This window comes from Halichoerus grypus, chromosome 1 (assembly GCF_964656455.1).
Source record: "Halichoerus grypus chromosome 1, mHalGry1.hap1.1, whole genome shotgun sequence".
NCBI lineage: Eukaryota > Metazoa > Chordata > Mammalia > Carnivora > Phocidae > Halichoerus > Halichoerus grypus.
Window position 1 is genome coordinate 144,524,430 of NC_135712.1, and position 20,106 is coordinate 144,544,535.

General features: G+C 59.5%; 2 protein-coding genes across 7 annotated transcripts; one reads left to right on the forward strand and one right to left on the reverse strand.

Moving 5' to 3' along the window:
• The first annotated feature begins 71 nt into the window (after positions 1–71).
• HHATL (hedgehog acyltransferase like) lies at positions 72–12,481 on the forward strand. 5 transcript variants are annotated; one of them, XM_036080265.2, is made up of 12 exons: positions 72–2,015; positions 5,068–5,186; positions 5,593–5,660; positions 6,225–6,338; positions 6,455–6,649; positions 7,015–7,224; positions 7,575–7,746; positions 8,202–8,346; positions 8,465–8,500; positions 11,320–11,521; positions 11,918–12,059; positions 12,239–12,481. In XM_036080265.2, the coding sequence occupies exons 2-12, from the start codon at positions 5,081–5,083 to the stop codon at positions 12,361–12,363; spliced, it is 1,515 nt and encodes a 504-aa protein (XP_035936158.1). In that variant the 5' UTR covers positions 72–2,015; positions 5,068–5,080; the 3' UTR covers positions 12,364–12,481. The 5 variants fall into 5 exon arrangements, with proteins under 5 accessions (XP_035936158.1, XP_035936161.1, XP_035936162.1 ...); XM_036080267.2 differs by lacking the exon at positions 72–2,015 and adding an exon at positions 3,059–3,351; XM_078072916.1 differs by lacking the exon at positions 72–2,015 and adding an exon at positions 3,547–3,784.
• On the reverse strand, positions 10,122–19,413 carry KLHL40 (kelch like family member 40). 2 transcript variants are annotated; one of them, XM_036080261.2, is made up of 6 exons: positions 18,170–19,403; positions 16,712–16,872; positions 16,320–16,427; positions 15,976–16,161; positions 14,060–14,206; positions 10,122–13,234 (listed from the first exon to the last, which is right to left on the reverse strand). In XM_036080261.2, the coding sequence occupies exons 1-6, from the start codon at positions 19,328–19,330 to the stop codon at positions 13,123–13,125; spliced, it is 1,875 nt and encodes a 624-aa protein (XP_035936154.1). In that variant the 5' UTR covers positions 19,331–19,403; the 3' UTR covers positions 10,122–13,122. The 2 variants fall into 2 exon arrangements, with proteins under 2 accessions (XP_035936154.1, XP_035936155.1); XM_036080262.2 differs by lacking the exon at positions 15,976–16,161 and having other exon boundaries at positions 18,170–19,413.
• Between the last annotated feature and the right edge of the window lie 693 nt (positions 19,414–20,106).

The following is a 20,106-nucleotide window of genomic DNA, read 5'->3' on the forward strand; positions in this document are numbered from 1 at the left end:
TTCCAGGTTCATCGCCCAGATCTGGATGGGAGGGAGCTGTTCCTATTTCCCTGAGGGGTGGGGGGTGGCCGGTGGAGCCGGGGAGCAGAACTTTTTAAGGAAGGAAGGGGTTGTCAAAGGGGCCAACGACTGGGGCCCTGAGGATCTAATGCAAGTGGACCAGGCGGGGAGGGTGGCAGCCTGGTCTGTCTAGCTTAGTGCCCGTGGCCCCTCCCGGGCAGCACCACCTGTCCCTGGGACCCTGAGGAGGAACTCCCCAGCCCTCAGGCAGGTGGGCGGCCGCTGGGCTGGACTTGCCTTTCACAGATGAGAACACTGAGGTCCCTGCCCAGAGCCAAAGTGGTAGGAGGAGGAGAGAGGTGCTTGGAGAGCGGAGGGGCAAGGACAAGTTAAAAGGCTGGGCCGGGGAGAGGCCTCACGTGAGGGCTCTCCCTGGCTGCACCCCCGGCAGGTGCCACAGGCCTGGGTGCTCAGGTTCCCGCACTGACAGGTGAGACCTGACAGAGCTGTGGGTGTGGCTTGGACACCATCCCCACGAAGGCCTCTCGGGCACCACCGCTGAGCTGGACAAGGTCACAGCCTGGTTCAGGCTGATTGGAGCCCCAAATACGTTCCGTTGCCACGGGGCCCCTCCCTGCTTTCAGGAGCTCAGGGCAGGATGGCCTGCAGCGGGGGTCCTCCTCTGAGCCCCCATGTGCAGTGGCCTCGCCTCTCCCTCTCCACCGCCAGTGAGCCCACGGCCACCCCAGCCCCTCTCCACAGGCACCGCCTACCGTCCCTGAGCCTTGCATATACCCACGAACACAGTACACACATCACATATATACACACACGTGCACACACACAGTGCATGCGGCATGCACATACACAAGCACATGCCATAAACAACATACAACGCAAAACACACACCCTACAGACAACTGACACAAAACACAGTTACAGACACATGGGCTACTGTGTGTTTTTACTTTGAGCAACAACACACCAAGAAATGAGAAAGGATGCTGAGACTTGAGAGAATTGACCCCCTGCCCATAGCATCTCTCCCAGTAGCCCTGGAGGCCTTCGGGAAGCTGACCCCAAGCCCTTGTGCTGATCTAAGCTCCATCAGCTTCCTGCTCTTGTTTTGTGGGCTGGTCATGCCAGGCACCCTCCCTTGCCACCACCCTCATACAGGGTGGAGCTGGCTTTGGACTGTCCAGCGCCAGGTCCAAGAGGCCTCCCTAGCCCTCTATCGAGCCTGCCATCCCCAAATGCCGGGCTCCCTGCAGACCCCGCTGCGTGGGGTCACCCGGTGCACAGCTCCTGCTATGTGAGCCTTGCCTCTCTGGGCTTCTGGAGCGAGGCATCTGTGGCTCTCTTTATGGGCAATTCAGTGAGCCACGCCCTTCATGGAGTGAGTCATGGAATCCCCCCAAAAGCCCAATAAGGTCAGAGCAGGCCCATTTGCAAATGAGGATCTGAGGCTCCGACAAGCGGATCCACCCCCCATCTGCTTCTCTGAGCCATTCTCTTTGAGCCTCATGGGGGCACCAACTCAGTGGCCGGCCCAGGCTGGTCTCAGCCCGTACCCAGGGTGGATTGGATGTGTGGGGTTCTTGCCCCTGCAGGGTGATCAGCTCCAGAAGCTTACGGGGTCACCTCCTGTGCGTCAGTATCCTTTTCTATCAACTGGGGAAAATGGTAACACCTTCCCTAGGGGTTGTGGTGACATTAAAGAGTCCATGTAAAGCCTTAGAACTGTGCCCGGCTACTGTGATTAGCTTACTACCCTTCTAACAACCATTGACTCTAACTTAGGACTCTGCTCAGGTGTACCCCACCCCCACCCCTGTCCAGGAAGCCCTCCCTAACCCCTGCAGTCTGGCTCAGGCATCCATCCCTGACGCTGGCCAACTCTGGTGCCCACGATCCCAACGGCAGCCCTCACCCAGCCCCTATACTGTGCAGTGATCTTCGTGTACACTTCTCGGGGCCGGGCACCAGTGATGAAGGTCTCCGTGTCGTTCTGTGTGGTATGTATGCTGGGGTCTCCTTGCTTCTTGCTCTGGGCCAATGTGTCTGCTTGGGAGGCAGCTCATTGCCTAAGGGCATTGTGGGAGGGTAGGAGACTCTCCCTCCCCTTCTCAGACCTTGGTCAGGCTCTGGATGTTCCCCTGCTAGAGGATGGGGGAGGGACACAGGGCACAGCCCCTTCCTTCCCCATCCTCCGCTGAGCCCGTGGCTGGAGTCAAGGGATCAGCAGGAGCTCCAGGACCTGTCCTATGACTTGTTACAGTCACACAGCTCCTTCAACCCCCCCAGACTCCGGATCCTGCTCACTGCATATGCATGAACTGGCCCCGACAGAGATGCCAGCTCCCCTAGACGCTGAGGTCCTCCTCCTAAAGGGAGACTGTCAGATGTTCCTGTCCTCTTGGCAGGTTCTTTAGCATACCCTTCCCCACTGGGAAGGCTGGGCTGAGGCCTTGGCTGCCCCTTGCACGAGTGAGGGCCATGTCCCCTGCCCCCAGAGGGCTCCCGGTTGGTTAGGGACACTCAAGAGATGCCAGCCCCTTCAGGAACCTAGTTAAGTCTTGCCCAGTGACCCTGCTAGCACCCCTCCACCTGGGCAACTGCCTATGGGACAGGGCTGGGGTATGGGACCCCCTATGCCACATGTCTCAGGCCAGTTCCAATCCTACTAGTCAAGCCAGTCCTCCCCCAGGCACCAATGCCTGGCCAGCTATAGGCCTCTTGGCATAATGAAATGAACCCGGGCAGGGGGCTAGATGGATCTGCCCTGGGACAGCCCTTGGGAGTTCACATGTAAAGGTGCGGGCTAGAGTATGGAGCTGAGCATGAAGTGTGCATGTGTGTGCATGCAGTGGGGGCAGGGCTCACAAGAGGTCAGTGAGGGCTGCCTGGAAGGCTTCCTGGAAGAGGGGAGTCCTAGCCAGCAGTGAGAGGGAGGCACAGGCTCTACAGACCAGGAGAGGCAAGCTGAAGTGAGGCCCAGGTGGTCCCTGTTGGAGCCTATACCACTGGCCACCCCTTCCCCCACCCCTGCCCCCCCTCCCCCACGATCCTCCCTGCGGCTCCCTGTGGCCAGCAGCTCTGCAGCGCTCGGCTCCGCTCCACTCTGCTCAGCTCCGCTCCGCTCCAGGAAGGCCACCTCCTCCCTGCCCTCCTCCACCCTCCTCCTGCTGTCACCACTCACCGCTCATAGCCTTGAGGGGGTGGGGACCCCAGGGCTGGACACACCCCACTGTGGCTCCAGAGCCTAGCTGGTCGGACGGACGCACGGTTGGACGCAGGACCCCGGAGCCCCGAGGTGGGCAGTGTGCCAGGGTCCCTCACAGCCTCCTCAAGGTCAGTGCCAGCAGGGGATTCAGTCACTCTGGGGTCCTTGAGACCTACGGAGCCCACCTCAAGCCCCTCATCCCAGACTTCAGGCCCTAAAGCAGTCTTTACCTTAGGTGTACCTGACGCAGGCAGGACCAGGGGGCAGGGGGCACCGCTGTATCCAATGGGGGCCCAGGTCCGGGGGTCTATCGGAAGAGGTCCCAGGCCAGGGGCCAGCCCCGGACCTGCTCACGGAGGCCTCACTGGGGACACCCAGCACCGGCCATGGGGAGCTAAAATTGGAAAGTGGCAAGTGGGAGGCAGCTGACAAAGCTATTTTGTGGGCTCTTCACCGTGCTCCGGTTTCAAACTCCTGCTCCATTAACCCGATCCTCCAGGCCTCCCTCCCCCAACCTGGCCGATGAGGAGGCGCCTCAGCCCTCAGGCCAACAGTGCAGAGGTCAGTCTGGGAAGCCCCCTGGTATGGGCAGGGGCAGCAATGCTCTTAACTGAGATTCCAGAGGGCTCACCGGGAACACACAATCCTGTCCCAGGCTCACTGTGTGACCTTGAGAGATCCCTGCCCCTCTCTGGGCCATGACCCCTCTGTCTATGTAGTGGGGAGAATGCTGACTGTGGGGGCCCGGGAGAGCTGGTTGCATTGCTGGTAAAGGAGATTTGGGGGAGGATCAGGGGTGGGAGACAGGGCCAAGCCAGCCACCTCTTGGCCCAGCCCAGCCCAAGAAAGTGCCTAGACATGTTCCTCCCTTTAATTTGGCCCTGGGTCTGTTAACCGTGGCACCCTTGGGAAAGCCCAAGGCCAGGCTGGAGCATAGGAGGGGGTGGCCCAGCAGGACTCCTGGGGATGAACTAGGCCCTGGAAGAAGGGCGTGGCTAGGCTAACCCTGAGCCTGATCCCGGTCAGCACCTTGGACAGAGGCCAGCACCATCCCTGGGGCTGTCTGGCCCTGCCTGGCCCCACACCCACTACCCCAGGGCACCTCTTCAAATAGCTCTGCCTCTAGCCAGCATCTAGGGCCTGAATACACAAGCACTGAGAGAGTGGGCGGTGTGGCCACGGACACAAGGCAGGGGCCAGGGAAGTGGCAGGCTGGGGCTCAGGGGCTGGTTGGGGCAATGGGAATCAATGAGAGGCTGGAGGCTGAATGAGAGGTAAGGAAGCTTAATGCTGGGGACAGGACCTGGGAGGCCAGGAGATCTCAGGGAAGTAAAGGCAGCTCTGGAGGGGTGTGGGAATCCGAGAAGGGGGTATTGGGGGGGCACTGTCAGGAGCTGAAGGAGGCTTACTGAGGGGGGTGGGGACCCTGGGGGCCAGAAACATGATTGAGGTGACATAGATGGAATCCCTCCACATGAAGGTTATCTGAGGCTTTGGCAGGAGCAGTTCGAGCAAAGGGTGGGGACCGGTCCACCTGAAAGGTATGAAGGAGTAAATGAAGGTGAGGCAGGCAGGCTGAGAGTGAAGATTAGGCTTTCAAAAGCCTTCAAAAGGAAGAGGGGGAGCAAGAACAGCTGCTAGGAATGGGCACCGGATGTTACGGCATCTGGGAGGGGAGGGGTGGGGGACAGGGATAGGATAGGATAATAGCATGAGATCCCTGGAGGGCAGGAGGGGCAATCTCTCTTCAGAACGGGATCCCTATCACTTCTGTGGGGGACCATCAGCTGGGGCTAGACAGGGCTGGGGGGCAGCAGTGCCCTCACCCGATCTGTCTCCCCCAGCGCCATCCAGGCTATGAGCATCAAGACAGCATTGCCCGCGGCGGAGCTGGGCTTATACTCCCTGGTGCTGAGTGGGGCTCTGGCCTATGCTGGTCGGGGTCTCCTTGAAGCTTCACAAGGTAACGGCCGGGCTCTGGAGCAGGGGGTGGGACCCTTCTTCCCCTGCGGGCCTCAGGGTTCTACCCAGCAAGGCCATAAACTTCAAGGCTCCAGACCTAGGATATTCCCTAAGCCCCGGGGTTTGGGCTGAGCTAGGTGTAGTCACAGGGAGAGACAGATGCAGAGGCACTGACGGAGACCTGCACACAGAGCCACAGAGAGAGAGAGAGAGAGAGAAAGAGACACTCGGGGGTACAGTCAGGACCTGGCCCGAGACACACAATGAGACCCAGAGAGAAGCAGAGGCAGAGAGAGAGAGACCTAGACCCATTCCCATCCCTCTAGGGTGGGGGTCAACCTTGCTGTAGGGGCAGGTGTGGGTGTGAAGTCCCCGCAGCCCCCACTGAGGCCACACTCTGTTCTCAGATGGGGCCCACAGGAAGGCTTTCCGGGAATCTGTGAGACCTGGCTGGGAGTACATTGGCCGGAAGATGGTAGGTCCCGCACACCCCAGGGTCCCTGACTGAGGTCCCCGATCCCTGGCATGTGTCTCCCATCCCGGACCCTTTCCGACTCTCCCCCGTTCCAGATGTTCCCATGTAACAGAGGGCTCACAGTGAGGAGGGTCTCTGGCTTGAGGTTCAGAGCCTTCCATTTCCCCACCGGCCCATCCATTTCCCCACTGTGTCCTCCTGGGGCCACATCAAGTCTGCCCCCAGACACTGCTCATTTAGGAACTAAATTGAGACATGCTTCAGCAGGGGCCTCCAGCACCATCCTTCCCAGGAACAATGCCATTAATGGTGGAATGTCAGGCAATATGCTGAACAGAGGGGGAGTTCTGGGGGCGCAGGGCAGCACACATGGTACCTCTCGTTTCTCTCTACCTACCTGGCTGGTACTTCCCCCAGAGGGGAAGGTGAGGGCCTCCAGCCATGGCTGTCCTCTAATACCTAAGAATATGGGGGCTGGGAAGGTAGGTGCTGGGACTCTGCTCAGCCGAAGCGCCAGCCCATCCTGCCTCCTGCCCCTCCTTAACCTGCCCGGGCCTGCCCCAGGACGTGGCTGACTTCGAGTGGGTGATGTGGTTCACCTCCTTCCGAAACATCATCGTTTTCGCCCTCTCTGGACATGTGCTGTTTGCTAAACTCTGCACGATGGTTGCCCCCCAGGTGAGCTGGACCTGAGCCACCCCAGCCTCCCCTGCCGGCTCCCCTTGAGCAACAAGGGTTGGGGTCCCACCTCCACTTGTATGGATAGATAAGCCATTCCTTCTCCCTGTCCACAGCTCCGCTCCTGGATGTATGCTGTGTATGGGGCCCTGGCTGTGCTGGGCACGATGGGCCCTTGGTACCTGGGGCTGCTGCTTGGCCACTGTGTCAGCCTCTATGTGGCCTCACTTTTGGGCCAGCCCTGGCTCTGTCTTGGCCTCGGCCTGGCCAGCCTTGCCTCCTTCAAGCTGGATCCCCTCATCTCCTGGCAGGTGTGCACTGGGGAAGGGCAAGGGTGGAGGGTGCAAGAATAGGACCCCAAACTGCTCACCCCATTTAAGCCCTTGTTTTTGGAGTCTCCCCCAAGCATTTCCTTCACTTTCCCACCTGTCTCCAAACCTTTGACTGTGGCACATACCTACCCACAAAGTGGTCCCCTCCACCGCAGCGGGGACGTGTCCAGCTTGTTCCCTGCTCTATCCAAGCACTCAACATGAATTAGCCTTCAGTGGCCAGTGTTGATTGGCTCTGCAAGAGAGGAAGGGGCCAGGACAACGCTGGGCCCCTATGGGAAGCTGGGTGGGCTTCCCAAAGATGGGGCACCTGGTGAGCTGGCGGCCTGTTCTCTCCCATCCAGAGCGGGTTTGTAACAGGCACTTTTGATCTTCAAGAGGTGCTGTTTCACGGGGGCAGTGGTTTCACCGTGCTGCGTTGTACCAGCTTTGCGCTGGAGAGCTGTGCCCACCCTGACCGCCGCTACTCCCTAGCTGACCTGCTCAAGTACAACTTCTACCTGCCTTTCTTCTTCTTCGGGCCCATCATGACCTTTGATCGCTTCCACGCCCAGGTGAGCGGACACCCTGTGGGCTTCCAGAACAGGGCTGGGTCTCCCTCTTCAGACAGGGGCTCCCATCTCAGCTAGGACTCCCAGGGCAGGCTGTGTCCTCACCCTCAGGCAGGACCCCAGGATGAAGCCATAATACCCTGCCTCCTCAGACCCCAGCATGGGGCCACATTCCCTGCTCAGATGGGGATCACAGGCTGGAGAAGTGACTCCACTCTCAGGTACAGCTGCCAGGATGAAGGTGCGTCTCCCCTCACCTTCAGATCCCCAGACAGTTGGTGACCCCCCCCCCATTCAGACAGGATGCCTCCGGCAGGCCTTGCCTCCCCACTCAGACACTTCGCATCCCCCAGATGAGCCAGGTGGAGCCGGTGAGGCGCGAGGGTGAGCTGTGGCGCATCCGGGCCCAGGGCGGCCTCAGCGTCGTGGCCATCATGGCCGTGGACATCTTCTTCCACTTCTTCTACATCCTCACCATCCCCAGTGACCTCAAGTTTGCCAACCGCCTCCCGGAGAGCGCCCTCGGTGGGTGCGCGACTGGGCCAGAACAGGGACTGGGAAAGACAGAAAGACAGACCCTCTGCGCCCCCATGGCGTCACTGCTGGGGAGCTGACACCCTGCGAGGGCACAGCACCTATCCAAGGGTGGGGGAGCCGGGATTTACTCTTTGAAATGCCTTGGACTTGGAGTTAGCTTTGTTCTATGAGGCCAGACGGGCAGAGCCGCCTCACAAGGGCCTCGGGTTGATTACCACAGCCTGGGTGGGGTCTCCCTGGGGCCGGCCGGGCCGGCTCCTCCCCCAGGAAGTGGGGGGTGGGGTCTCCGTAGGGGCGGGCCGGCTGCCAGGACCTCCCCTACGACCTGCGGGGGAGGCCGTAGGGGAGGGCCTGGCTCCGTGCCTCCCTACCACGATTTGGGGGATCCGGGGAGCGGAGACCCGCGCTACGCACCCCAGTCAGTGACGACACCCTATCCCCAGCTGGCCTAGCCTACTCAAACCTGGTGTACGACTGGGTGAAGGCGGCCGTCCTCTTCGGCGTGGTCAACACAGTGGCGCGCCTTGACCACTTGGACCCTCCCCAGCCTCCTAAGTGCATCACCGCGCTCTATGTCTTCGCCGAAACGTGAGTGCGAGGTCCGGGGACAAGCCACTGGGATCCCCACCTTCCCGTAGCCTCTTTCCCCCATTCCCCCGGAGCACTGCTCCTGGCTGATTCACACCCATCTGCCCTCCTCCCTCAGGCACTTTGACCGTGGCATCAACGACTGGCTTTGCAAGTGAGTTGGGGTGGGGTGGGGTAATGGTCACAGTCATCCCGCCAGGTGTCTGAGCAAGGCAGTGCAGAGATGGGTCCACGTTTTAAAAGATCAGCCCTGGGCCAGAGGAAGCAAGGAGGAGGTCATCGCAGAGGTCTAGGTGAAAGACAGAGGTTTGGACATGGGTGGGGGCGCTGGAGGTGAGAGAAATGGTTGGAGTCAAGACACACAGCAGGGAGCTTGGACAGGACTTGGCCATGGACTGAGGGGATCAAGAAGGAGAGGGAAATGACTCCCAGATTCCTATGCCTGGGAAGATGGAGGGGCAGCATCCAGAGAGGGGTTCTGTGTGAGAAATGGTTGGAATCTGGGAGACATTCTTGTGGAGGTTCAGGGAGGTGGTTAGGTCTGAGGGTCTGGAGTTCAGAGAAGTCTGGAGGACCGATGCAGCTCCGAGCCTTATGAGTGTGGGAGGGTGGTCTTTAGTCCTTGGGAGTGCCTAAGTCCCAAGGAGAGAGAGTAAAGAAGAGGAGAGAAGGTGTGGCTGACATTGGAGCAGGAAGGACTCCCATTGGGGAAGAAGAGAGAGTGGCAGAAGGGACTGAAAGGTGTGGTCAGAGGAGTAGAACAGTCAAGACCACATGACAGTCTGGAAACAAGGAAGAGCATCCAGGCACGGTGGGGGCAGCTGGGTCAGATGCTGCTGGGAAGCTAGCTACTGAGGGGAGACAGAGGAGTTGCTGAAGGGAGAAGTGAGGTGTGTTAAGACAGCAAATAGTGGGACATGCTCGGTTGCTAAGAGGAAGTCTAAGTTGGGAGGCGGGATAGAGGGGTGATTGATAGAGTGAGGTCCCCAAGGAGGAAGGAGGTGATGGAACCAGTGCTAGGCAGAGGCTTGGCTTCAGGACAGGAAGGAGGAACAGAAGCCAGCATGGATGCAGGGTGGCGGGTTAGTGTCGAGAAGTAAGGGATCCACCGGAAGCCTTCAGTTTTCTCCATGAAGTAGGAGGCAAGGTCACCAGCTGAGAGATGCCGGGCTGGGCACAGAGGGAGGCAGCATCTTCGGGCCCCGTTTCCTCTTGCCTAGCTCACCCACCACACCCGCTCACAGTTGGGGGAGAGATAAGGGTGGAGTAGCCACTGGAGAGCATGGCAGAAGAAGAAGCTGACTAGAGAAACCTTGGCATTGAGAGCCCAGGTGGGGTTGGAGGTAGTGGATTTATGGACTCTAGCATGTAAAGGTGTGAGATTTTCCTTATCAGAGCTTAGCCTCTTGGGTGCAGGTGAGGAGACCATGGGAGATTGGGCTCTCCCAGATTGGTGAGAAGGAAGAAGTGAAGGATGTGGGGTTTTAGGTTATTTATAATGATGATCATTGAATTTAAGCCAGTTAAAGAGGGTGGTAAAAATAGGGTTGCAAGGTGAGGAAGAGGGGGAGGGGGAGGGGTCAATGAGATTGAAGAACTGGAGCTGGGGGGGCATGTCGGGAGGGGCTGCGTGGAGAATGATAACTAGGAAGGAATGAAATTTCAAGTGGTGACAAAGTTGGAGTATGACCATGGGAGTGGGTGGCTGAGATGGTGTGGAGAAGCAACCACTGGAAATGAAGAGGTCAAGGCATGAAGAGGCCAGTTACTCAATGGGTCTTCTACTGAATTTATTTAACAAATATTTATTGAGTACCTACTATGTGCCAGGCACTGTTCTAGGCACTGGGGATGCAGCAGTGAACATGGCAAAGACCCTGAACTCATGGAGCTTACAGTCTAGTGGGGAGAAACAGACTATAAACAGGTAAACAGACACATAAATAATTTTAGAGAGTGGTAAGCATTATAAAAAAAAAAAACAAAAAACAAGTGTAACGGGATAGAAGCTGGCCACAGGGTAGAAGCTTCTACAGTTGTGGTCTGGGCAGGCCTCTAATATTTGAATTGAGACTTGAGTGATAAGGAAATCTAGGGAAGAGAATTCAAGGGAGAAGGAACAAGGGCATAGGTTTGAGGCAGGAACCAGCTGCCTGTGTCTGAGGGACAGGAAGGCCAGTAAGGCAAGAATGAGCAGGAAATGGTGGGTGAAGAGGTCAGGGAGGGAGGCGGAAACCAGACATCATGGGATCTTCTAGCCTTAGTAGGGAGGTGGTTTATTCTAATTGTAATGGGGAGCCTTTGGGGGAGGGTTTGACTGTGGAAGTCATGTGCTCTGATTCTGGCTGCTATGTGGAGAACGGTTGGTAGGGGTCCAAGGCAGAGGCAGGGAAGTGACTTAAGAGGCTCTTGCAATAATCTATGAGAGGAGATGACCCGCTGGGCAAGGGTGGTGTAGTGGGGGTGGCAAGCAGCAGTCAGGACTGCGTGGAGCCCATAGAATTTGCTGGCTTGGATGTGGAGAGGGGAACTGATAGTCCAAGATGGCACCACGTCTTCTCGATGCAACTGAATGGATGGAAGTGTCATTGTCTGAGATGAGGATGCAGCGGGTTTGGACAGGGATGGGGGACTCTGTCATTCAAGTGAGATGTCTAGTGACAGTTGGATGTGTGAGTCAAGAGAGCAGGCTAGAGACACAGATTTGGGGCTCATCAGCCTAGAAACAGTGTTCAAAGTCTTGGGTCTGGATGAGATCGCTTGGGGAACGGATGAGGAGACACGGAAGTTCAAAGCTGAGCCTTCCACATTCTGACGTTGGGTAGAAGAGGAGCAGCCATCTGAGGTCAGGGATGTTGGACGTGCCCGGGATGATGGTGTTGAGGAGGGTTGCCCCTGTGGCATATCCTTTGCCCATCTCCTACCTGCCCTCTCCCACACCCCCGCTGGTCCTTTCTCCTGCCTTTCTTGCAGGTATGTGTATGACCACATTGGTGGGGAGCATTCCGAGGTGATTCCAGAGCTGGGGGCCACCGTGGCCACTTTTGCCATCACTACTCTGTGGCTTGGACCTTGTGATATTGTTTACCTGTGGTCATTCCTTAACTGCTTTGGCCTCAACTTTGAACTCTGGGTGCAGAAGCTGGCAGAGTGGGGGCCCCTAGCACAAATTGAGGTGAGTAGGGAAGGCCTGGGGCAGGGGTTGGCTGGGTCGCTGGAGGGGATGCACTGCTGCTCTCTGGAGTCTTCCAGCCACACCTAGCCCCCAGTCCGGAACTTTCTCACCACAACTTCCTGGCTGTCAGGGCAGTGGCTCCCCCTCTGGGTATCTAGCACCCCCTTTTGTGGAGTGTGGACACCTGGGCCAGGCTGTGATGGTCAGGCCCTCCCCTCTCTCTGGTCCTCAGTATTCCCATCTTTAACAACAAGGGAGGGCTGCCCTGGGGACTCTCAGAGACCCGAGCACATCCCCAGGACCTGGGGGAGCCCTGTGGGCAGGACCTCTGACCAACTGTGTCCTCTTTCCCCTTGACCTCTTGCCCCACTGCCAATGTTTTCCTGGACTGGGCAGGCCTCTCTGTCGGAGCAGATGTCTCGCAGGGTCCGGGCCCTCTTTGGGGCCATGAACTTCTGGGCCATCATCATGTACAACCTTGTAAGCCTGAACAGTCTTGAGTTCACAGAGCTGGTTGCCAGGCGCCTGCTACTCACAGGTGAGGGACGGGAGGTGTGGCTGCAGAACACGCCACGTAGCAACCTGAGGACTGGGGCCTCCTGAAATGCCCCCACCCCACCCCAACACCCCGGGGACCTAGCAGCGTGGGCCAATCAAGTGGGGAGGGGCATGAGAAGAAAAGAGTCCCTGAGGCTGGGGTCCTGCTTCCCCACACAGGGTTCCCCCAGACCACTCTGGCCGTCCTGTTTGTCACCTACTGTGGTGTCCAGCTGGTGAAGGAGCGAGAGCGAACCCTGGCCCTAGAGGAGGAGCAGAAGCAGGACAAAGAGAAGCCGGAGTAGGTGGGAGGAGGCAGAGGGGAGAGGGACAGGCTCTGCTCAGCTATTCCCAGGCCCAGGCCCAGGCCCAGGCCAGGCCGGATGGGGCCTGACCGCTAGAATAAAAGACTTTTCTACCACAGTTTGGCTGTTCCCTGGCCCTTTGTCCATGCTCTTTGAGGAGGTGGGGGTTCTGAGCCCCAGGGAGCGGGGGGTCAGGCTCTCAGCGCACACAGAATGTGGAGGAGATACCCACGTGGAGTGCGGAGGCCACTGACCTGGGCAACCCAGCAGCTGAACACCGAAGCCTGGAATCTTCAACCACCTGGCCATTGACTCTTGGAGGACCTGATTCCAGACCCTGAGCTACTTGCTCAGAAGTCACTTTATTCCTCTTAAGGAAGGTGACCTATCCAGGCTGCAGAGTGTGCTTGAAAGGGACACTCCCCATCTGACAGGCGAGGAGATGGAGTCCTGTGGGGACATCCACCGCACACAGGCGGGCTGGGACTGGCCCAGAAGGCAACCTCCCCGTGGTTCTGGCTCATGGAACAAGAAGACCGGGGATATGGGGGTACCGGAGAGCCCTGAGTCCCTGGTCCCTGCTGGCAAGGCTCGGACTGGGCAGCGATTTCCCTCCCCTGCTGAAGAGCACCCCCAGGTGGCACAACGGGACCCAGGTGGGCTCGGGCTTCTCCCAGCCTCCTCTCCAGAGCCCTCAAAAGTCCAGGCCTGTGTGGCCGCAGGGTGGGAGGGGTGCTTAGTTCAGGCCCTCGGGGCTGGTCACATCTTGGTCAGGCGCAGCACGTTGAGCCGCACGGGTAGGAAGGTGGCGCCGGCTGCGTAGGCTATCTCCCTCAGGACGCCCTCCCACTTCTTCTCGTCCTCATTATATCTGGGGGTGGGAGGGAGGAGTGAGGACAGGGACACAGAGCTGGGTCAGCCGAGTGCAGAGTGGGCCCCAGCCGAGAGGGGTGGCTGACGATGCTAGGCCTACCCCTGGGGAGTGTCCCCGAAGCCCCAGGCCCATCTCCAGAAATGTCTGGTCCTGGAGAATTCTCATGTCCTGGGAAAGGGCCCCCCCAAAAGGCCCACCCCCAAAGAACAGCCACCCCACATTCCAGGAAGGGTCACCTCTCAAGGAATGCCCCACGCTTCCAGGAAGGCCTGCATCTCCACAGCCCCTCCTCTGGAGAATTCTGAATTCAGCACTGCAGAAGTCCCCCCAAGACCCACCCGCCCCCATGGAGCAGTGAGAATAACTGAAGGTTTAGCAGGTGCCCCAGGCACCGAAACCTCTTCCCTCCACCCCCAGGAAGGGCCAGCATGGAAAGCAATGGCTCTCAGAAGTTGGGGTCCAGCTTCTTCTCAATTCTGGCCCCAGCTCTCCCCTCCAGCAAGAGTACCCAGGACGGAGCAGGGAGGAAAGGCCTGGCTGCCTCTTCAGGGCCCCCTCTACTCCCTGGGGCCTGTTTCCTTGGGTCTGGGCCCTAAACTTGGGGCCGCTTGATGCTCCACAGCGGGGCGTGGTGCCCTGTGAACAAACCGGGCCCTTGCCAGCCAAACCGGAAAGACTGGGCTGAGCAGGGCGTGTCTGCCGTCCCTGCCGCATGGGACCGGAAGAGGGATCACCCCAGCCCCAGATGAACTCGCCAGGCGCCGCTGGGGGGCATCAGCCTTGCTCGGGGGCTTTGGTCACCTCCCTGGGCCCCGGGCTCACCTCCAGATGTCGTTGAGCTCTGTGGGGACCAACTCTCCAGACTCGGTCTCCAGCGTGGCAAAGCCACCGATGGCGTACAGGGTGCCCGCCAGGCTGACCAGGCTGAGCGAGCTGCGTTCCTGTGGGAAGGCCTCAAAGGGTGCCCACCTGGTGGGGAGGAGGGGGCGTGAAGAGGTGCATCACCCAGCGGCCCCAGGCCCACAGCTTCAGCTACACCCCTTGGAAACCCGAATCCCAAGCACCCACGCTCCCAGCACAACCTTCTGTGTCCTGACCCTCCCAGCACCGCCCTCCAGCCTTCCCCATTCTCCTGCCCCTCCCGTTTCCCTCCACGGTCCCCTGGTCATTACATCCAACCTGCCCCGTACAATCCACCATGGATCTTCCCAGTGGCCCTCCTTTGCTCCTGAACTAATTCTCCCAGGGGAGCTGCCCTCCCCTGGCGCCCCTGCCCCAATCTTCTTCCCCTCTTCACTGCCCAATTATTCTCAGGGTGTCTTCACTCCCTTCCTCTGGCCATGAGGTTGGGCCTTCATCCCTACCCTCCAAAACAGCTCTCTAGTCCCCAGCCACCACAGAGCATAAAATCCAGGCACAACACACATCTCTACTGATGTGACGTTCTCGCCTCCCACCTGCCCAGCCTCTCATGTCCTCAGATTCCTTCCTGGATAATGCATCTGCCTCCACAATCCCTCAGGGCTTGGGCCTCAGCTTCTCCCTCTTACACTCTCTCTCCTGAGGGAGCTCATTCCCTCCGTTGACTGTTGGCCCCAAATCTCTCCAGCTCAGCATTCTCTCTGCCCTGGCGGGCTCCTCCTGGACACTCCCAGATCCCACAAATCCACGTGTCCCAACTGGACCCTCACATTTCCAATGTAACCTCAGTCGTTCTCCAGTAAATGACCTCCCACCCTCTCTCAAAAGCATCCACATCTCTCTCTTATCCCCAACATCCAATCAATCTCTAAATCTTATTTCTTCTATCTCCTAAACTCTTGCTACTCTAAGTGGGGCCCATGGACCAGCAGCATCAGCATCATCTGGGCGGCGTGAGGGGTGTTAGAAATACACACTCAGGCCCTTCCCCAGGCCCAAGAATGAGAATCTGCATTTTAACACGACTCCCCGGGAGATTCGTGTGCATATCACAGTGTGGGAAGCCCTGGCCTACATCCTTCTCCTGTGTGCCCCCTCGGCCCCATCTCCACCGTGCCCCCATCTGCAGGCTGCCACCTCCTGCTCTATGGCTGCACGCCTGCCTCCCGGAAGATCTCTAATCTGTTCTCTACATCAGCTGTTACCTAATAAAACACAGATGTGAGCCTAAAACCCATCACAGGCATTTCACCGCCCTAGGATTGAGTCCCTTGGCCCTGCTTGCCACCTCTCCAACCCCGGTGCCCCCATCCCCACCTTCCTTCCTCCAACCTTTCCTCCAACAGGCCTGCCTTTTTTTCTCCTAACTGCCTTGTCACCAACTTTCCTTGGCCTGGGGAATCCTTCTGCCGCCATCCCTTTTGCTGGCTAAGTCCAAGGCGGCTGCCGGCTCAGGTTTCCCCTGGCCTCCCAGGGCAGGGCGGCTTCTGTCTTGGTCACCAGTGTATCTGGAGCACAAGGCCACTGCCCGGTATGACTCTGAATGAGGAACCTGGCATCTCCCGCCCCACTCCTGGGAGCTCTCTCCTGCAGGCCAGGCTGGCCCTAACCCTGGCCCCAAATTGTGGGGGAAGCCCGCCTCATGGCTGATGAGGACAGAGAGGCTATTCCTGTGCTGATGTCAAGGGGCAGGGACCATGGTTCCTGCCAGGGCCGTCACAGAGAGACCCAACAGGTTCAAAGCCACACAGCCAGGCAGTCACAGGGGGGCCCTTGGTCCCTGACTGCCCACTGGAAGGGGCGGGAAGCAGCCATACTTGTTGTCCGCGATGCTGTACACTTCAGCTGAACTGGTCAGCCCCGTGTCTGTGACGCCGGCGGCTACAAAAATGCGGCCATCGTGGATGGTGGCGCCGAAGAGGGAGCGCGCAGTCTGCATGGGGGCCAGCTCGGTCCACTCGAACTTCTTAGGGTCGTAGACACACATCTTCTTCAGGCACTTTCTGGGGGTGGGGGACCGTGAGCGAGAGGGAGGAAGCCTGAGCACAGCGCCCCTCCTCCGGTTCAGTGGCTCCGGACAATCCCCGACAGCCTGGGGAGACTGTGCTCCCGCTCTAACCTACAGCCCTGCTCCTGCACTCCCTCCAGGCCCGAGCCTCACCTGTCGCTGCCTTTGCCGCCAAGGACGTAGACCAGGTCCATGTGGGAGAGCAACGCGTGGCCGTACACGGCATACGGCAGCGGATCCGATTCGCCCCATTTGAACGACCTGGAGGAGACCGGAGTAGGGCGAGCGCCCGGTTCAGGAGTGCGCTGGGTCCCTGTCTCTGCATTCACCACCCAGCCAGCACATATTCGGGGTGCACCCGGTGCATAACCGGCACCTCTCGGGTCCCGGCTCCCACCCCGCGGCCCGCCGCTCCGCCCCTACCCAAGCCCGCCTCCGCCCGCAGCCCCGGGCTCTGGCTCCGGCCCCCGCCGCGCCCCCAACCCCGCCCCCGGGCCCCGCCCCGCCCCCCGGACCCCTCAACCCCGCCCCCGGCCCCTGCTCACTGCCGGTCGTAGCACATGACCGAGTCTAGGCTGCGCTCGCCGTCCTTGAGCTCTCGGCCGCCGACCACGTAGATGGAGTTGAGAGCCTCTCCCAGGCCGAAGAGGCAGCGCGGCGAGGGCAGCGGCGGCATCCCCAGCCACTCGGAGTCCAGGTGGTCAAACTGCGGGCCGGGCGTGCAGTCAGCCACCGGCCTCCACGCCCGCACTCCCCCGGCCACCCCGGGTCACAGAGGAGGCCAGGTCTCCAGCTCGGGCCAACGCAGCCTGGAGGCCATCCCTGGAGACAGTACCCTATCCTCCTACCAGACTGAGAACAACCGAGGCCCTCCGGAGGTCCGCGCCCAGAGACCACATTACAGCACCACCATGGGGCACCCCACGCAGAGACCTGTCCCTTCCCCACAAGGACTCCAGAACTGAGGCCGCCTGCCCTCTGTTTTCCACCCCAGCCCACTGCACAGAAAACCTCCAAATACAGCTCTGCCCCTCACCCCTTAAAATCTACAGTGTAAGTCTGTGGCCCTGTCCCATCTCCATAGTCTTACAACGATATTTGTGGCTCATCTTTCTGGAAAGTTTTCTGAAGGCTGGGCAATGTGCTGATGAACACTTTATAACCATCTGTAACCTTCAAACAACCTTATCAAGCAGGAAGGATAATATCCCCGGAGAAAATAAGCAAGGCCCATGATATGCTTTGGCTGGTGGAGCTGCCCCCCTCCCTCCCTGCCCCCGGTTTAACCCTGGTACCGAGTTGCCCCTCACCCTTCTCCACACCTGGTCAGGCCTCACTGAGCTCACCACTCGCTGGGCTCATTCCAGTCTCTGTCCCTTGCTCACCATTCCTCAGGCAGAAACACCCTAACTTCCCCTTCAAGTGTCCAAATTCCACCCAGATGGCAGGACTCAAACCTACATGGCCAGTCACCAGGGAACCATCTCTGCCCTCTGAGATCCCACGAGACACTACAACTTGGACTGGTCACCCCACTCTACTGGTCCTTTCTGGGCCTCGGTTTTCTCATCTGTAGAGTGAGAAGAGTAGGCAGGATGCTCCCTTTGTTTGGGACACTCTGTTCTATACTCCAGTCCGGGCCTCACGCAAAGGTCCTGCCCCAGACTGACCCCTACACTGACCTTGCTCCTCCTTCTCACTGTGCCTGACCTCAATCCCTGTGCAGAGACAGGGCCTCCAACATATCAGACCTCCCTGGGGCTCACATCCCCCTGAAAGAGACATCAGAGTTATGCAGCTAATTGTCAACTGCCTATAACTGCCTTCAAGACTTCAGGCAAGTGGCTGTCAGTCAACCTCCCTGGTCTACATCTCATCCTAGACCCAATAACACCCCCCAACAAGTAGACACAAGCCTCTCGTGGGCCCCAAAGCTGACCCCCACCCCCGCCCCCGTTCCCAGAACCCGGCACTGGCTGCCCTTCCCAGGGCTGGGCAGGCACCTGCAAGAAGTAAGCACTCATGGGGTCCTCCTTGTTGTCCTCGTTGTAGAAGAGGCCCCCAGCCACAAAGACCTGGTTCTCCTTGGTCACAAGGCTGACGTGGTTCTTAGGGATCTGGGTGGAGAGCGAGGCACAGTAGCACTCGTTGGCCGCTGGGTCATAGGCCACGGCCCCCTCCTCACTGAGCATGAAGATGAGGTCCTGCAGGAACATGCCAAAGCGCAGAGTGTCATTGAGGATCCCGGGGATGATGCGTTCAGCCTCCTCGTCGTCGTCCTCTGCCTTGGCTTCGCCCGTGCCCTTGTCGGCAGCCTTGGCCCCGGCTGCCTCCTTCCCCTTGTCCTTCTTCTTCTTGCGCAGCACGGTGAGGCGGCCCTCGTGCGCGTCCTTCACCATCTGCACCTTGCGCAGCAGCTCGGGCTGGGCGCGCACGAGCGGGTGCTTCTCCACGCGGCTCTCCAGGAAGGCCCGCGGCAGCAGGCGGCAGCGCACGCTCTCGAAGACGGTGGGCAGCGCGCGCTGGCGCTCCTCCTGCGCCTTGGCGTCGCCGCTGCCCGCCCACCGCATCACCGCCTCGAACACGGCCTCCTCCTTCTCCACGTTGAGGCCGTCGCTGGAGATGACGGCGATGAGCTCGTCGGCCGAGAGCCCGAGGAAGTCGGCGTCGCGCGCCACGAGCGAGAAGCGCGCGCAGATGAAGTCGCGGGCGGCCACGGCCAGGCGCGCGCAGTCGAGCAGGAGGCCGAGGCGGAAGACGGCCAGGCAGTTGGCGAGACACAGGCGCTTCTGTAGGAAGGACACGCAGATGGTGAAGATGGACGGGATCTGGAAGCGGTGCGCTGCGGCGAACAGGTCCTGCACGCTCGCCTCGTCCAGCGCGATCTCCGACGTGTACAGGTAGTGCAGCACCTGCGCCACCACGGCCGGGGACACCTCCTCCAGGCGCAGCTCGCCCGCGCGCTCAGGCTCGGCCAGGAAGCGCGCCCGGAAGTAGGGGCTGCAGGCGGCCAGCACCAGGCGGTGGCACGGGAACTCGCGCTCGCCCACCCGCACCACACAGTCGAGGAACTTGCCGTGGTCCAGCATGTCCTTGAGCCCGTCCTGCAGGAGCGTCTGCTGGTACAGACGCTGCTCGTCCGCCTGCTCCAGGCCCAGCGTCATGGTGGGCGGCTTGGGGTGCCAGTGCCCTGCCGGGGGCCTCCTCTTTCTATTCCCCTGCTTTCCTTCTGGGTCACAATCGGTCTACGCAGCTGTCTTCACGGGGCTATATATAGAGGTGGACAGGGCCCTGTAAGGCGAGCTGCCTGGCTTCCTGCGCATGACGCAGAGGGGACAGCTGGGCAGAGGCCCCCTCCCAGAGCAGCCTTGACTCAGCCCCAGGGGCTCACGGGACAGGGGTGGGGTATTTGGGCCTATGAGGGCCTCGCTGCCTCATTTCTAAATGGAGCACAGCAAGGCCTCGACTACATTCCTTGGTCAGGCGGTGCCCCTGAGGGCCGGTGACGACCCAAGCTCTGCCCCTCAGGCCAGGGAGCGAGAAGCTTTGGTGTCCCTCTTCCAGGATCTCCCTTCGTTCATGCCTTCTGGGCCTTTCTGTCCGGGTGCTTCATCTTCCTCCCTGGAGTATATCTCACCCCACCCACCCTTGGATACAGTGTGCTTGGGTTTCCTGTTCAGTGAACTTGGAAAGGCATTCACTCATAGGGGACCTTGTTGCCCTACCTTTAAAATGGGAAGACCTTTACCCCTTTCTACTCCAGATCTGAGACCCTCCTTAGACTGTGCAAGAAAGCAAAAAGGTGCCTTAGGTAAACACAGTCACTTCTTTTCTGAAGGGCCTGCACAGGTCACGTGGCTCTGTTGAGCCTCAGTTTCCCTTTCCACACAATGGGGAGTTGGATGAGTTAGATTCTAAGGGCCTCAGTTACAGTTCTGCT

Bases quoted from the DNA above. Each gene is read 5' to 3' on its own strand.
- HHATL (XM_036080265.2), top strand. From the start codon at position 5,081: ATGAGCATCAAGACAGCATTGCCCGCGGCGGAGCTGGGCTTATACTCC. The intron at 8,347-8,464 runs GTGAGTGCGAGG...CTCCTCCCTCAG, and splicing joins CTCTATGTCTTCGCCGAAAC to GCACTTTGACCGTGGCATCA. The intron at 12,060-12,238 runs GTGAGGGACGGG...TTCCCCACACAG, and splicing joins CAGGCGCCTGCTACTCACAG to GGTTCCCCCAGACCACTCTG.
- KLHL40 (XM_036080261.2), bottom strand. From the start codon at position 19,330: ATGACGCTGGGCCTGGAGCAGGCGGACGAGCAGCGTCTGTACCAGCAG. The intron at 14,207-15,975 runs GTATGGCTGCTT...CCTCCCCACCAG, and splicing joins TACAGCATCGCGGACAACAA to GTGGGCACCCTTTGAGGCCT. The intron at 13,235-14,059 runs GTGAGCCCGGGG...TCCCACCCCCAG, and splicing joins GAGCTCAACGACATCTGGAG to ATATAATGAGGACGAGAAGA.